The sequence below is a fragment of the Vipera berus genome (genome assembly GCF_964194415.1).
Source record: "Vipera berus genome assembly, chromosome: W".
Lineage (NCBI taxonomy): Eukaryota > Metazoa > Chordata > Lepidosauria > Squamata > Viperidae > Vipera > Vipera berus.
In genome coordinates this window covers 71330721-71346033 of record NC_138210.1, presented here as the reverse complement: position 1 = coordinate 71346033, position 15313 = coordinate 71330721, and the positions used below count along the sequence as shown (strand labels likewise).

At 39.3% G+C, this 15313-nt stretch overlaps 1 protein-coding gene across 1 annotated transcript; it reads left to right on the top strand.

Annotated features, from left to right (window-relative positions):
• Positions 1–1329: 1329 nt before the first annotated feature.
• Positions 1330–13950, top strand: LOC308676456 (vomeronasal type-2 receptor 26-like; the record flags this gene model as incomplete). The annotated part of the gene is made up of 6 exons (XM_081342271.1): positions 1330–1505; positions 2469–2763; positions 3520–4353; positions 6948–7077; positions 7653–7847; positions 13238–13950. 6 exons carry the CDS (start codon positions 1330–1332, stop codon positions 13948–13950), a joined length of 2343 nt encoding a protein of 780 aa, XP_081198397.1.
• Between the last annotated feature and the right edge of the window lie 1363 nt (positions 13951–15313).

The following is a 15313-nucleotide window of genomic DNA, read 5'->3' as shown; positions in this document are numbered from 1 at the left end:
CATCTTGGTTCAGGTAGGGTCGCAACTGGCTCACCAGGCGAACCTTGGCAAAAGCTCCCCTGGTTACGGCTCCTATATGATCTTCAAAGTTGAGCTGTGAGTCCAGGAGGACGCCCAAGTTGCGAGCCCTATACCACTTCACAATGATTTACTGCCCTCTCAAAGTGGTTTACAGAGTCAACATATTGCCCCCTACAATCTGGGTCCTCATTTTACAATAGCTATTGCTATTACCTGCTTACCTTCATATTGGATTTGTTAGACACATCACAGAACTTGTATATATTTACCAAAGAGTTGAACTTCAAGGTTCAACTGATCACCACCTAATTGGTGAATGTTCAAAAATCACCACCTAATTGGTGAATAGATGTATTGGGTGGATGAATGATCTGTGTTTTTCTAAGGTATAGTGAAGCTATGGAATTATGTATGTCTTCTTAACTATAACTAGGGCCAAGGAAACACAGGCTGAATTTCACCTTATGACTTACTGGGGGACTTAATAGAGTTCAAATGTAGGGACAGCACCAGGAAAGCTCTTTCAAGACTTTGGAGGAAAGGTAGGATAAGTCTTCAAGGAAAAGAAGTGCCAAGGAAACAGTAAAACAAGACAAGCAATGTATTGCACTAATCTTGCACTTTGAACCAATATTTTTACAGAAGAATAAGGAATCCCCACAACAGCATCCTCAGTGACTCTTTTTAGCTTACTTCAGCTCAATGGTTGCCTACACAGAAATATTTGGAGAAGGCACAGATTTGAGTCATAAGTATTTATTTTATGAAGAATCCCATGGGTAATGGTTAAGTTTACAGAAATAATTATATAAAATTGTTTTGTGTTATCTATTTAAAGAGCTAAGAAAATGGTTGTCTCAAAAGGTGCAATACAGAAATAGCAGCTCTCCAAACCAAGGAGGTTTCATTGCAGATATGTCTGTTTATTGGCAATTAACCTAAATGACTATCATTATTGCTTTATGACACAGCTGCAACAGCTTTCCAAGAAATACTGAAAAAGAATTCATAAGTCAGTCTTGAAGAGGTTATAAAAACTTACATGTCTGCAACCAAGAGTCTGGTGTTGATTTTCATTCATTGGATCATGCTTATCCATCACAGCTTGCTTTGGTAACCTTGTTGATGTTAACCCATTGGATGAGAGACCTGAAATAGTTACATGTGTAAGCTGAACATGTTCCTTGATTTTGTAGTTGATGCAAAATAGTCTCACCAAATGTAGCTCTGGGATTGTAGCTAAACACAAGCAAGCCACTTGTAGAGAAAATGCGGACAGTAGTGATTATACTGTGGTTGTTGGTTGACATGAAGTGCCTGACAGATGTGACATCTTGCTCCAGAAGTGATCCTTCTCCCCCGCTTCATGAATGGTATAAGCCAGGAAACTTCCTCATTGGTGGGATCACAGCTCAAATTGCCTATCTACTAAAGCAGCATTTTTTTGATGAGCCTCCTTCACAGAATTCATTTATGCCTCCCTTGTAAGTAATTCTCTTTTTCTTTTCCTTCCACTCCACATGTTATTTGAAACTGCAGAACAACACCAAATCCCTCCCCCCCCCAAGGATGTAGCAGAGAATATTGCAAATTTTCACACCAATTTCTAAGAGGTCTATTTGTAATCAGAGTTTCTGAAGCATCAACAGTGTATCAGTCTCAAAGACTTTTGGAATCTTAAAGACCCTCGTTTTTTATTACTATTATATAGTAATAGAATAGTTAGTTCACAATGGTTTCTGTTGATGAATTTGATTCAGGGCATTGGATTTATTGTGTGTAGTGTTGGGAAGTGATAGTGATAGCCCTTGCATAAAATTATTAAAAACCTTCTGTGCACTTCAGACCAAATTGCAAGTATAGAAAAGTGACTTTGGGGAAGCAGTTCACCACATCTTCCCCAGCTACATACCTGGAACTCAATGGCCAATATGTGCATCAGTGTCTCATGACTACATCAAAGTCTTCTAATTGCATACACTAAATGAATCATAAACTGGACCTTGCATTAATAAAAATAACAGGAATCTTTCTGTTTTCCAGCTCTATAGCTGAATTCCACTTCACAGTTTCCTAAATGCTAGTCCAGTTACTAATTTCTGTTTTCCACCAAATATTCTTCATTGGTCTTTTATATGTGAAGCTTCTCAAAATGTGCAAGTTTCATTTTGTGGCTGTTATTGTTGCTTCACAGAATATAGACTTCTTGCCTCAATCCCTCAATAGACTGAGGGGTTTTAATTATTTATTAATGGGGTTTTAGTTTAAATTCAGGGACTTAATTTAATCTTAGTTTTAATCGATTTTAACTTTGTATGTTATGTATTTTTAATTTCTCCCTGTAAACTGCCCTGAGTCCTACGGGAATAGGGCGGTATACAAGTTTAAATAATAAATAATACAATAAATAAATAAATATTTCACTTATGCTTCAATTTCATTTTCAGGGTTGTTTTAAAGTTTTATCAGCATTCCCTAAGTTTGACATTTGCGGTGAAAGAGATCAACTCAAATCCAAGACTCTTGTCTAATGTTACCCTGGGATTTTTCATCTGTGACAACTATTTTGATGCTCAGTTGACTTATCGTTCCACTTTGGAGCTGCTCTTCCGATCAGATCAGTTGATTGTCAACTACAGATGTGATATCAAGGAGAATCTCGTTGTGGCCATTATTGGGGGATTTGGTGCTGATATCTCATTCTTCATGTCTAATATCATAAGCCTTTATAAAATCCCCCAGGTAAGATATATGCATTGACATGTATGAAAACCCATCCACAGGGCAAAATTGTAGGGAATGGGAAACATTTATCAAGTACAGATTAGATTATGTTGTAATGATGCATCAAAAGGACCTAATGAATTTTGGGAGTTGGATTTAAGCCCTACCTGATCCACCACATTGAAAAAGAGAGCAGAATCTGAGAATCTAAGATGCTCACCTATCTGCATGTTGACTGTGACTATGCCAATCACATTCTTGCAGCCAAACCTATAGGGTTCCTAAGAATAGCAATAACAATAGCACTTCTATACACTTCATAGTGCTTTACAGTCCTCTCTAAGCAGTTTACAGAGTAAGCCTATTGCTCCCAACAATCTCGGTCCTCATTTTACTGACCTTGGAAAGATGGAAGGTTGAGTCAACCTTGAGCCAGTCAGAATCGAACTGCTGGCAGTCAGCAGAGTCAGCCTGCAATACTGCATTCTAACCACTGTGGCACTACGGCTCGTGTTATGTGTATCTCCTTCTATGCCTGTAGAAAAGGCAGGGTATGAATCTAATAAATAAATAGGATAGTGTTCCATTTATTTGCCATTTAGTGAATATCAACCATAATGTTCAGAGTTTCATTTACAATGGAAAATGGAAGTCCATGAAAAGAAACAGCTTGGAAAAAATGTATGAATCAGCAAATTCTTAAAGAAAATACACCTTGCTCAGATTAGTAGAGACATCCCAATGATAAGCAATCAACTGCACATTGTATTTTAGCTTGCTTATGGCTCATTTGCTCCCAAGGAACATGGGACAAAGATGACTGCTTCCTTTTACTGCATGGCTCCCAATGAAACCCTTCAGATTGTGGGGATAACCCAGTTGCTAAAGCATTTTGGATGGATGTGGGTTGGCCTTATAATTCTGGATGATGAGAGTGGAGACAATTTCCTCCAAGCCCTGGAGCCTCTTCTTTCCAAGAACAGGATCTGCTCTGCTTTTGTGGAGAGATTTCCCAAGCAATCATTTTCCTTTATTTTTAAAGGTCATACTATGCAGTGGTTGGCTATTTATTTGGTTGACACCAAAGTCAATACATTCATCTTCTATGGGGAAAGCAGCACAGCAATGCTCCTTTTTCTATTCATGAGATATATAGAGAACAGCCATGGGAAAATGTGGATTCTGACAGCTCAAGTAGACCTAACATTAACAAGTGTTCATCGACCCTCAGATTTGCAATTGTTTGATGGAGCAATTTCCTTTGCTATTCACTCCAATGAACTGCCAGGTTTTGAGGAATTCTTTTGGGCCATAAAACCATTGCAGACTCAACGAGATAGTTTGTTGAAAGAGTTCTGGGAACAAGGCTTTGATTGCTCCTTTTCAGAAAGCAATAAACCAGTGGAAAGGATTGAACCATGTACTGGGAAGGAAGAGCTAAAAAACCTTCCTGGTCATTTATTTGAAATCACTGGCCACAGCTACAGTATCTACAATGCAGTCTATGCAATAGCACATGCTTTTCATGGCATGGACTTACTTAGGTCTAAATACAAAAAAGTAGCAGAGAGAACAAAGGATGAACTTCAAGATCAAGACACCTGGAAGGTAATAAGTTGTAAATCAAAGACCTTCTTCTTCATTCTCAAATTAGTGAGGATGTAGTGAAGTAATATATGCCCTATTTTTATCTCTCTTGTGAAAGCCCATACTTACAGTTTGTGAAGCCTGACATGGTTCAGTGAGAGTGTTATGGTTAGGATTGTTTGGCTGAAGGTTTTCATTGCTGGGTGGCTCTGACACAGGAATGCTGTACACCATCTGTTGAAGCCACCCAACTTGAAATTATTTTGGCATATGTCTTGTGGTCACCTATCTGGTGTCAATCTTGCCAAGGCAATTAACCAGTGGAACGGTTGCCTTCAGAAGTTGTGGGTGCTCCATCACTGGAAGTTTTCAAGAAATGATTGGACAGCCATTTGTCCAGAATGATATAGTGTCTCCTGCTTATGCAGGGGGTTGGACTAGAAGACCTCCAAGGTCCCTTCCAATTTTGTTGCTCTGCTAAGGCTGTGTGGTCTGCATAACACGATGAATTCTAGATGGCAGGAGTGCCCAGTTTGAAAGATTTTTGGCACAGACTGAAGCAATCATGCTTGTCAATAATTTTGCAGGAGGAGGTTGAGAGGGACTATTAAAGGGAGTGATGTGAAACAGCACACACGATTCATTTCGACCTTGCAAAGTCATTTCTTTACAAAGAAGTTTCTAAGAGGCATTTTGGACTTTGAAAGCAATGTATCTAGTCCTGATCACCAAAATACAAGAAGTATCCTCAGGCAATGGGAAAACTGCAAATAAGAGTTACAAAATATGCAGCTAAATGTGTATTAAGTGTGTTTAACTTAAACAAGAAGAAGCTAAAGGGGAGACATGATAATAGTCTTCCAAGAATTGAAGGGAGAAACATGTGGGTTTATTCTCCATAACACCTGAGGGAACCACAAGAACATTACCAACTGAGTAATTTTTACTTCTCTAAGTCCCCATTTCCCCTTCTACTTTGAACCTGAAGGAAATTATCTTTCCTATTGCTAAAAGCTACCTCTCTTAGGATGGGTCTGATGACAAAATTTATTTATTTAATTCCATTTATATCCCGCCCTTCTCCGAAGACTCAAGGCGGCTTACAAGCTTAGCAGCAACAAAATGCAACAAAATGCATGATTCACATTTACAATATGAAATCTTCCATGGATTGGATTTTCATTGCATTCAACTCTGGAAGTCATGAATGGAAACCTAGTTTTTCAGACCAAAGGTGTCCATTACAAGTCACCCTGATGTCAGTATCAAAATATCTGCCCTATTTTTGTCTCTTTGGCCAAAGATTTGTGATTTGTGCAATGTGTCATGGTTTAGTTATAGTCATGTTTAAAATTGAGTTACAGAAATCAGTGGGACTTAAGTAATGCCCCTTTATTTGAGATAAATTTCGGAATGTCTTGATGTAATCCTGCAAGGCTCCAAAAACAGCACAAGAACTTAAAATGGTGTCTTTATCAGGAGAGGAATCTTTCCAGACTAAAGCACAAATCAGCATACCGGTACCTGTTAGATATAACCTGTGAAAGTTTAAAAAATCTCTGCCCTGGCTCTCTTCCTGCATTCCAAGGATACCAAGCTTATCTACCTCTTAGCTTCTTGGGAAAGACCCCATCCCTTCTGCAACTCTGTATCACAGAATATAATGACAGAATAACAAGAGCCTTGGTGGAGCAGTGGGCTAATGCCTCCTTAAGTAACACCAGCTGCCTGCAATTAGTGCAGGTTCGCATCCCACCAGGCTCAAGGTTGACTCAGCCTTCCATCCTTCCTAGGTAGGTAAAATGAGGACCCAGATTGTTGGGGGCAATTAAGCTGACTTTGTGATAATGCCGCTTGGGGTGTGTGTGAAAGCCCTAATAAGCAGGCATATACATAGAATGAAGGCTACTGCTAAGCTTGTAAGCCGCCCTGAGTCTTCGGAGAAGGGCGGGATATAAATGGAATTAAAATAAAATAAAAATAAATAAACAGAATAACAGAGTTGGAATGGACCTTGGAGGCCTTCTAGTCCAACCACTTGTTCAAGCAAGAATCCTTATACCATTTCAGACCAATGGTTCTCCAATCTCTTCTTAAAATCTCCACTGTTGGAGCACCCACAAGTTCTGGAAATGAGTCATTCCACTGATTAATCCTTATAATTGTCAGGAAATTTCTCCTTAGTTCTAGGTTGGTTCTCTTTATTGTTTTCCACACATTATTTTTTTTCTGCCTTCAGTGCTTTGGAGAATAGGCTGATGCCCTCTTCTTTGTAGGAGCCCCTTAGATATTGGAACCCTGATATCATGTCTCCCCTAGTTCTTCTCTTTTCTAGACTAGCCATGCCCAGTTCCTGTAACTGTTCTTCATATGCTTTAGCCTCCATTCCCCTAATCATATTTGTTGCTCTTTTCTATAGTCTTTCTAGAGTCTCAACATCTTTTCTCTATTTGGTGACCAAAACTGGATGCAATATTCCAAGTATGGTTTTACCAAGGCACTATAAAGTGGTATTAACACTTCACAAGATCTTAATACTATTCCTTTATTAATACAGCCTAGGACTGCATTCTACCATGAATTCACTTCTTTTTCCCCCTCTGCTTTTTATTTAGCTTCATTGGTTTCTTCAAGGCCTTTCATTCAATAATTCACTTGGAGAACCTGTGTTCGTCAACCATCATGGAGAAGTACTTTCTGGATTTGATATTACAAACGTGGTCATGTTTCCAAACAACTCCTACCGTAAAGTCAAAATTGGAAAAATTGATCCCAAAGCTCTTGAAGGAAATGATTTTTTGATTCACGAAGATTTAATTGTCTGGCCCAAATATTTTAAGGGGGTATGGATTTTTAGATGTTTATTATTTTGGATGAAACATTTGAAGATCAGAGATAGGTTTCATTGTGCAGCCAGCTTTCAAATCCTTTAATTAGTTAAAATGAACTACTCTATTCAAAATATAGCTGATATTTTCCTGTTCTATGGGAATTATAATTTATAGGACTTTTATGGGGATGGGTGATGGGGTACTTTGCTGTTACCCCAGTCCTGGAAAGAATGAAATAGAATTTAGAGACACTTAAATAGAAGAAAATCAGAAGTGTTCCCATCCATTTTTGACAGGTGACAAGCCATTTAAGAACGAGTGAGCTGACAAATTTTGTATAGTCTGGCTTCATTGTGCTTCACAGAGCAAAGGCTCTAACTTAGTTGTGGAACTAATGATGTAAAAAGTGAATAAGTGATTCCTAATGTCACGGGGGAGAAAAGAACAGATTTCACTATCCACTGATCTCTGCCCACTCTGTTTGTGCAGGTAGATTAGAGGACTGTCCAGTATTAATCAAGTCATCAGTCTTGAATCCTATCCTGGTTTATCAACAGGTCTTGCCCCGTTCAGTATGTAATGATCCTTGTCCTGCTGGCTATCAGAAGAAAAAGAAAGAAGGCAAGAAATTTTGTTGCTATGATTGTGATCCATGTTCTGATGGGAAGATGTCAAACATGTCGGGTAAATTTACTGTATTACTGTATACTGTACTGTACTGTACTGTACTCTATTCTACTCTACTCTACTCTACTCTACTCTACTCTACTCTACTCTACTCTATCCATTCCACCCTACCCCTAATCTCAACTCTACTCTACTCCGCCTACTTGACTCTGTCAAATATTATTATTATTATTTTTAATTCAATTTATATCCCGCCCTTCTCCGAAGACTCAGGGCGGCTTACAAGCTTAGCAGTAGCCTTCATTCTATGTATATGCCTGCTTATTAGGGCTTTCACACACACCCCAAGCGGCATTATTACAAAGTCAGCTTAATTGCCCCCAACAATCTGGGTCCTCATTTTACCTACCTCAGAAGGATGGAAGGCTGAGTCAACCTTGAGCCTGGTGGGATGAGAACCTGCACTAATTGCAGGCAGCTGGTGTTACTTAAGGAGGCATTAGCCCACTGCTCCACCAAGGCTCTTACTTTGTTTCAGTGCAAAATTGACCAGGTAGTAAACTCCTCTGATTTTGTTTATATATGTAGCTGATTCATTTGCCCTATTGATTCTCATACTGTAAGATTTCACAAGGTTGTATGCATAAAATTGGGTGATACCACAATGCACAGCTTTCAAACAATTTCTAAAATGAACAAAAAGAACCTTAGATAGTGACCCTGGATCACATTATGACCATTTGGTTTCCTTTCTGAGTTCCCAGCCCTCCAGGTGGTTTACAGTGTTGTTAAGAAAGGTAAAATGGGAGAAGAGACATCTAGAGCACTGTAAGCAGCATTCAACAAAAGACAAACCTGACCAAATATGATGCTAAGAATGGTGAAATCCCAGTATTTATCTATCCTTACTGCATCCACAGATTGCCTCTCTCAGCCCTGCTTGAGATGACACAAGTTCTCATGAGAGAACAAAAAACACCTTACAGCAATATTTAGAAGAAATCACACAACATTTGTCAGATAATGTTTCTCAGATTTGTTCTGAATTTGACACTGGCCTTCTTACAGGTCCAGAAAATAGTCCTGGGGAAGATTTTTGCCTGATTATCTGGGACTGATTTGTGCACAAAGTCTTCAGAACTGTGAGCTTGGCTGCTCTCTGTATCCTGAGTTTTGGTGGCACAGTAGTTAGAATCTTGTTCTGTTAGACAATTTTTATCGAGTAACTCACCTCTGGAATTATACAGAGGTCCAGGGTATAGAAGACCTCTGACTTGTCAAGATGGGGTAATGCAGTCATCTTTGTCCTACTTGACCTCTGGACAGCTGTCAATATTATTAACCATGATAAACTTCTGATGTCCTTGGGAAGGATAGGTCCTGCCCTCAGGCCCTACTAAGCATTGTCCTCATTTTTTTAACATCTGCATGAAGCCACTGGGTGAGCACATCCAGTTTATCAGGTATCATTGCTTTCTATGCTATGGTACCCATCTTAAGGAAAAATGTTCCCCCTGAAATTAAATTAATTCCATCACTTTTGATATTATTAAAGGATCTTAAGACCTGGTTATTTTATTATCCTGAGGCTCCCAAGTACCAGAAACTCACTGAGATGGCTTTATTATTGTGGTAGCTGTTTTGATCCCTCTCATCAGTTAGAGTTTGTACTGTATATTTAGATTTTAACATAATTATTAATAAGAATTTTAAGATTTAATATCTGGGGTTATTTACATTGCTTTTTCATCTCATAGTTGTGCACTGCCCAGAGTCAAATGTAAATTTGATAAATAAATTAGATAAACAGATAGTTCCCTACATCCATTTGTGGCAATAGGTATAAACGAAGCCCAATCCCCTGTTTTAAATATATGAAATATATGTGACAATTGTTAAAAAAGTGCAAGGCTTCAGACATAGTATAAAATTGGCAAGACACACAGTAGTGACCACCTTCTTGGTCTTTTGAACACTTATATGCATCCATACGTAAGACATGCACAAGGAAAGCCTGAAGGGTTGGGTCTTTAGGAAGCCTTAGGTATCATAGAATGATCTAATCAGGTCTTTTTAAAGCTTAGCCACATTAAGAGATATGGATGTCAACTCTCAAATTGCCAGCCAAAATGCTGAGAATTGAAGTCCAAAGTTCTTAAAGTGGCTAAGTTTGGAAAACATTTATATGTTGCTGTTGTTGTTAGCTGTGAAGTTGTGTCTGACCCATTGTGACCCTATGGACAATGTTCCTCCAGGCCTTCCTGTCCTCTACCATCTTCTGGAGTCCATTTAAGCTCATGCCTACTGCTTCAGTGACTCCATCCAGCCACCTCATTCTCTGTCGTCTCCTTCTTCTCTTGCCCTCAATCTTTCTCAGCATTAGGCTCTTCTCCAGTGAGTCCTTCCTTCTCATTAGGTGGCCAAAGTATTTGAGTTTTAGCTTCAGGATCTGGCCTTCTAAACAGCAGTCAGGGTTGATCTCCGTAGTTCAAAGGCCTCAATTCTTTGGTGCTCAGCCTTTTTTATGGTCCAACTTTCACTGCCGTACATTGCAACTGGGAAGACCATAGCCTTGACTATACGCACTTTTGTTGACAGGGTGATGTCTCTGCTTTTTAGTGTGCTGTCTAGATTTGCCATGGCTTTCCTCCCAAGGAGCACATGTCTTTTAATTTCTTGGCTACAGTCCCCATCTGCAGTGATCTTGGAGCCCAGGAAAATAAAATCTGTCACTACCTCCATTTCTTCCCCATCTATTTCCCAGGAATTGAGACGACCGGATGCCATGATCTTGGTTTTCTTAATGTTAAGTTTCAACCCAGGTTTTGCACTCTCCTTCTTCACCCGCAACAAGAAGCTCTTTAGTTCTTCTTCACTTTCTGTCATTAGAGTGGTATCATCTGCATATCTTAGGTTGTTGATATTTCTTCCAGCAATCTTAATTCCAACTTTTGGTTCATATAGCCCTGCCTTTTTCATTATGTGCTCTGCATATAAGTTAAATAGGCAGGGCGACAGTATACAGCCTATCCGAACTCCTTTCCCAATTTTGAACCAATCAGTGGTTCCGTGTCCAGTTCTCACTGTTGCTTCTTGGCCCACATATAGGTTTCTCAAGAGACAAATAAGATGGTCTGGTACACCCATCTCTTTAAGAACTTTCCACAGTTTGTTATGATCCACACAATCAAAGGCTTTAGCATAGTCAATGAAGCAGAAGTAGATGTTTTTCTGGAACTCCCTAGCTTTCTCCATGATCCAGCGTATGTTGGCAATTTGATCTCTAGTTCCTCTGCCTCTTTGAAATCCTGCCTGTACTTCTGGTAATTCTCGATCCACATACTGCTGGAGTCTAGCTTGTAGGATTTTAAGCATAACTTTACTAGCATGAGAAATGAGTGCAATGGTGCGATAGTTTGAACATTCTTTGGCACTGCCTTTCTTTGGAATTGGAATGTAAACTGATCTTTTCCAATCCTGTGGCCACTGTTGAGTTTTCCAAATTTGTTGGCAAATTAAGTGTAGAACTTTTACTGCATCAGCTTTTAAGATTTTGAATAGTTCAGCTGGAATACTGTCACCTCCACTAGCTTTGTTGTTACTCAACTTTTCTAAGGCCCACTTCACTTCACATTCTAGGATGTCTGGCTCGAGGTCAGTGACCATCTCATTATGATTATCAGGGATGTTAAGCTCATTCTTGTATAGTTGTTCTTTGTAATTTTGCCACCTCTTCTTAATCTCTTCTGCCTCTGTTAGGTCCCTGCCATTTTGGTCCTTTATCATGCCCATTTTTGCATGAAACATTCCCTTCATCTCTCCAATTTTCTTGAAAAGATCTCTGGTCCTCCCTATTCTATTGTTTTCTTCTATTTCTTTGCACTGTTCATTTAAGAAGGTATTATTATCTCTTCTAGCTATTCTCTGGAATTCTGCATTCAATTGGGCATATCTTTCTTTTTCTCCCTTGCCTTTCGTTTCCCTCCTTTCCTCAGCTATTTGCAAAGCTTCCTCAGACAGCCATTTTGCTTTCTTGCATTTCTTTTTCTTTGGGATGGTTTTGGTTGCTACCTGTTGTACAATGTCGCGAACCTCTGTCCATAGTTCTTCAGGCACTCTGTCTATCAGATCTAATTCCTTAAACCTATTTGTCACCTCTACTGTATATTGAACAGGGATATGATTTAATTCATACCTCAGTGGCCTAGCGCTTTTCCCTACTTTCTTCAGTTTAAGCCTAAACTTTGCAAGGAGAAGCTCATGGTCTGAGCCACAGTCAGCTCCTGGTCTTGTTTTTACTGACTGTATAGAGCTTCTCCATCTTTGCTGCAGAGCATATAGTCAATCTGATTTCTGTGTTGACCGTCTGGTGATATCCATGTGTAGAGCCGTCTCTTGGGTTGTTGGAAAAGAGTGTTTGCTATGACCATCGTATTCTCTTGACAAAATTCTATCAGCCTGTGCCCTGCTTCATTTTGTACTCCAAGGCCAAACTTGCCTGTTATTCCAGTTATCTTTTGGCTTCTTACTTTAGCATTCCAATCCGCCATGATGATAAGGACATCATTTTGGTGTTAGTTCTATAAGGTGCTGTAGGGCTTCATAGTACCGGTCAATTTCATCCACTTCAGCACCGGTGGTTGGGGCATAGACTTGGACTACTGTGATATTGAATGGTTTGCCTTGGATTTGAACTGAGATCATTCTGTCATTTGGGGGATTGTATCCCAGTATTGCTTTTCCTACTCTTTTATTGACTATGAAGGGATTCATAGGGATTTTGAGGGATTGTTGTCCGCAGTAGTATACCTGATGGTCATCTGAATTAAATTCACCCATTCCTGTCCATTTCAGTTTGCTGATACCTCAGATGTTGATGTTTAGTCTTGTCATCTCTTGTTTGACCACGTCCAGCTTTCCTTGATTCATGGATCTTACATTCCAGGTTCCTATGGAGAAAAAATCTTTACAGCATCAGACTTTCCTTTCACCACCAGACACATCCACAGCTGAGCATCCTTTTGGCTTTGGCCCAGTCATTTCATACTTTCTGGTGCTACTAGTACTAGCCCTCTGCTCTTCCCCAGTAGCATATTGGACACCTTCCAACCTGAGGGGCTCATCTTCCAACGTTATATCATTTTACCTTTTGTTACTGTCCATAGGGTTTTCATGGCAAAGACACTGGAGTGGGTTGCCATTTCCTTCTCCAGTGGATCACATTCTGTCAGAACTCTCTGCTATGACCATTCCATCTTGGGTGGCCCTGCACAGCATAGCTAATAGCTTCATTGAATTACACAAGCCCCTTCACCATGACAGGGCAGTAATCCATGAAGTGGAACATTTATATAATCTAATATAAATTTATAAGTTATATATAACTTGAGGCTCTGTCAGTCATGAAGGTTAGATTCCAGGTTTCATGGTTTTTCTCTTATTTGCAGACATGATTGCCTGTTCTGAATGTCCAGAAGATCAATATCCAAGTAAGGACAAAGTTCGATGTATCCCCAAAACCATAACATATCTAACTTATGAAGAACCATTAGGAATCAGTTTAGTTGTGGCTGCTGTTTTATTTTCAATCATTACCATGCTCATACTTGGAATATTTATTAAGTATAAAGACACCCCTATTGTTAAAGCTAACAACAAAGACCTCACCTACATTCTTCTCATCTCCCTTCTGCTTTGCTTCCTCTGTTCTCTTATGTTCCTTGGAAAACCTCTCCAACCGATTTGCTTCCTCCGACAATCTGCATTTGGCATTATCTTCTCTGTGGCTGTCTCTTCTCTATTGGCCAAAACTATTATGGTCATTGCAGCGTTTATGGCCACCAAACCAGGATCCAGCATGAGAAAATGGTTGGGCAAAAGACTGTCCATCTTAATTGTCCTTTTCTGCTCTTTCCTTCAAGCAGGAATTTGTCTGGTGTGGATGATCACCTCTCCCCCGTTTCCAGAACTTAACATGCGATCAGTGACTGAAGAGATCATAGCAGAATGTAATGAAGGTTCTGTTGTGATGTTTTATCTTGTCTTGGGCTATATGGGGTTTCTGTCTCTGGTCAGCTTCATGGTGGCTTTCCTAGCTAGAAAACTGCCCGACACATTCAATGAAGCCAAATTCATCACTTTTAGCATGTTGGTGTTTTGAAAGTGTTTGGTTGTCTTTTGTTCCAACCTATATGAGCACCAAAGGAAAGTATATGGTTGCTGTGGAGATCTTCTCCATTTTAGCTTCTAGTGCTGGGTTACTGGGCTGCATCTTTTCCCCAAAATGCTACATTATTTTGCTGAGGCCTGAACTCAACAGCAAAGGGCAACTTGTAAAGGAAAAGCATTTCTGATTATTAAATTGTGGCTCTCCCTTTAGTCCCTTATATGTAGCTTTGCATTTCCTCCTGGTAATATTGTACAATAATTCTGAACATTCAGCGATTTAACCATTTCAGAGGGATATGCCCCAAAATGACTGAAGTATTGCAGGAGGTAAATATAGCTTCTCTTGAAAAGAGTTATAAATATCTAAGGAAAAGACATTCAAGCAATCTTGAAAAACATCAGAGTTTTGAAGAAAGTGGGAAATAGACTGATGAAAATGAAGGTTCTAGTATAATGTAAAGACAAATAGACTTTTATAAAGGAAACGTCTGAGGACAATTAACTTGTTTGTTTTTAATTTTGGATCCAATAGGTTCTAACTTAATAACTTAATTTATTGAATGAGAATTATCAGATGAGATATGTTAAAAACACCAAATATTTTGTAACTATCTATGCATTTATATCTCAGCTTTATTATTTTTTTAAATTAACTCAAGTTGGCAAACATATCCAACACATTTTCTCATCCTATTTTTTCCCTACAACAACAGTGTGAGTAGAGTTGGGCTAAGAGAGAGGGACAGGTCCAAGGTCACCAAGCTGGATTTTATGGCTAAGGAGCAGTGGTGGGATTCAGGTGGTTCGCACCACTTTGGCAGAACTGGTAGCAATTTTTTTGTTGCCCAGGCCCAGAATGGACTTCCAGAAGCGGCATCCACACAGAGAACTGGTTGTTCTCATATTTGAATCCCTCCACTGCTAAGGAGGGACTAGAACTCACAATATCTCTGGGTTTCTAGCCTGGTTCCTTAATCACTACACCAAACTGACTCTTTAAAAAGAAGGTTCACTAAGAAGTATTTAGAAGAGATTATATGAGAAAATACAAATGTTCATCAAGGAATGTTCAAAGATCACTACTCAATTGTGGAATAGGGGAATTGGGTAGATGAATTCTCTGCATTTTTCTAGAGTATGCTGAAGCTATAGAATTATACATGTTTCCTAATTCTAACTAAAATCAAGAAAACACAGATTCAAAACCAGCTTGATATTTAGTGACATAATAGAATTCAAATGAAGGGAGAGCAGCAGGAAAGATCCTTCAAGCCCTTGGAGGGAAGTTGGGATAAGTCTTCAAGGACAAAAATAATATGCCAAATGAAGGGTAAACCAGGATTATCATACCACCC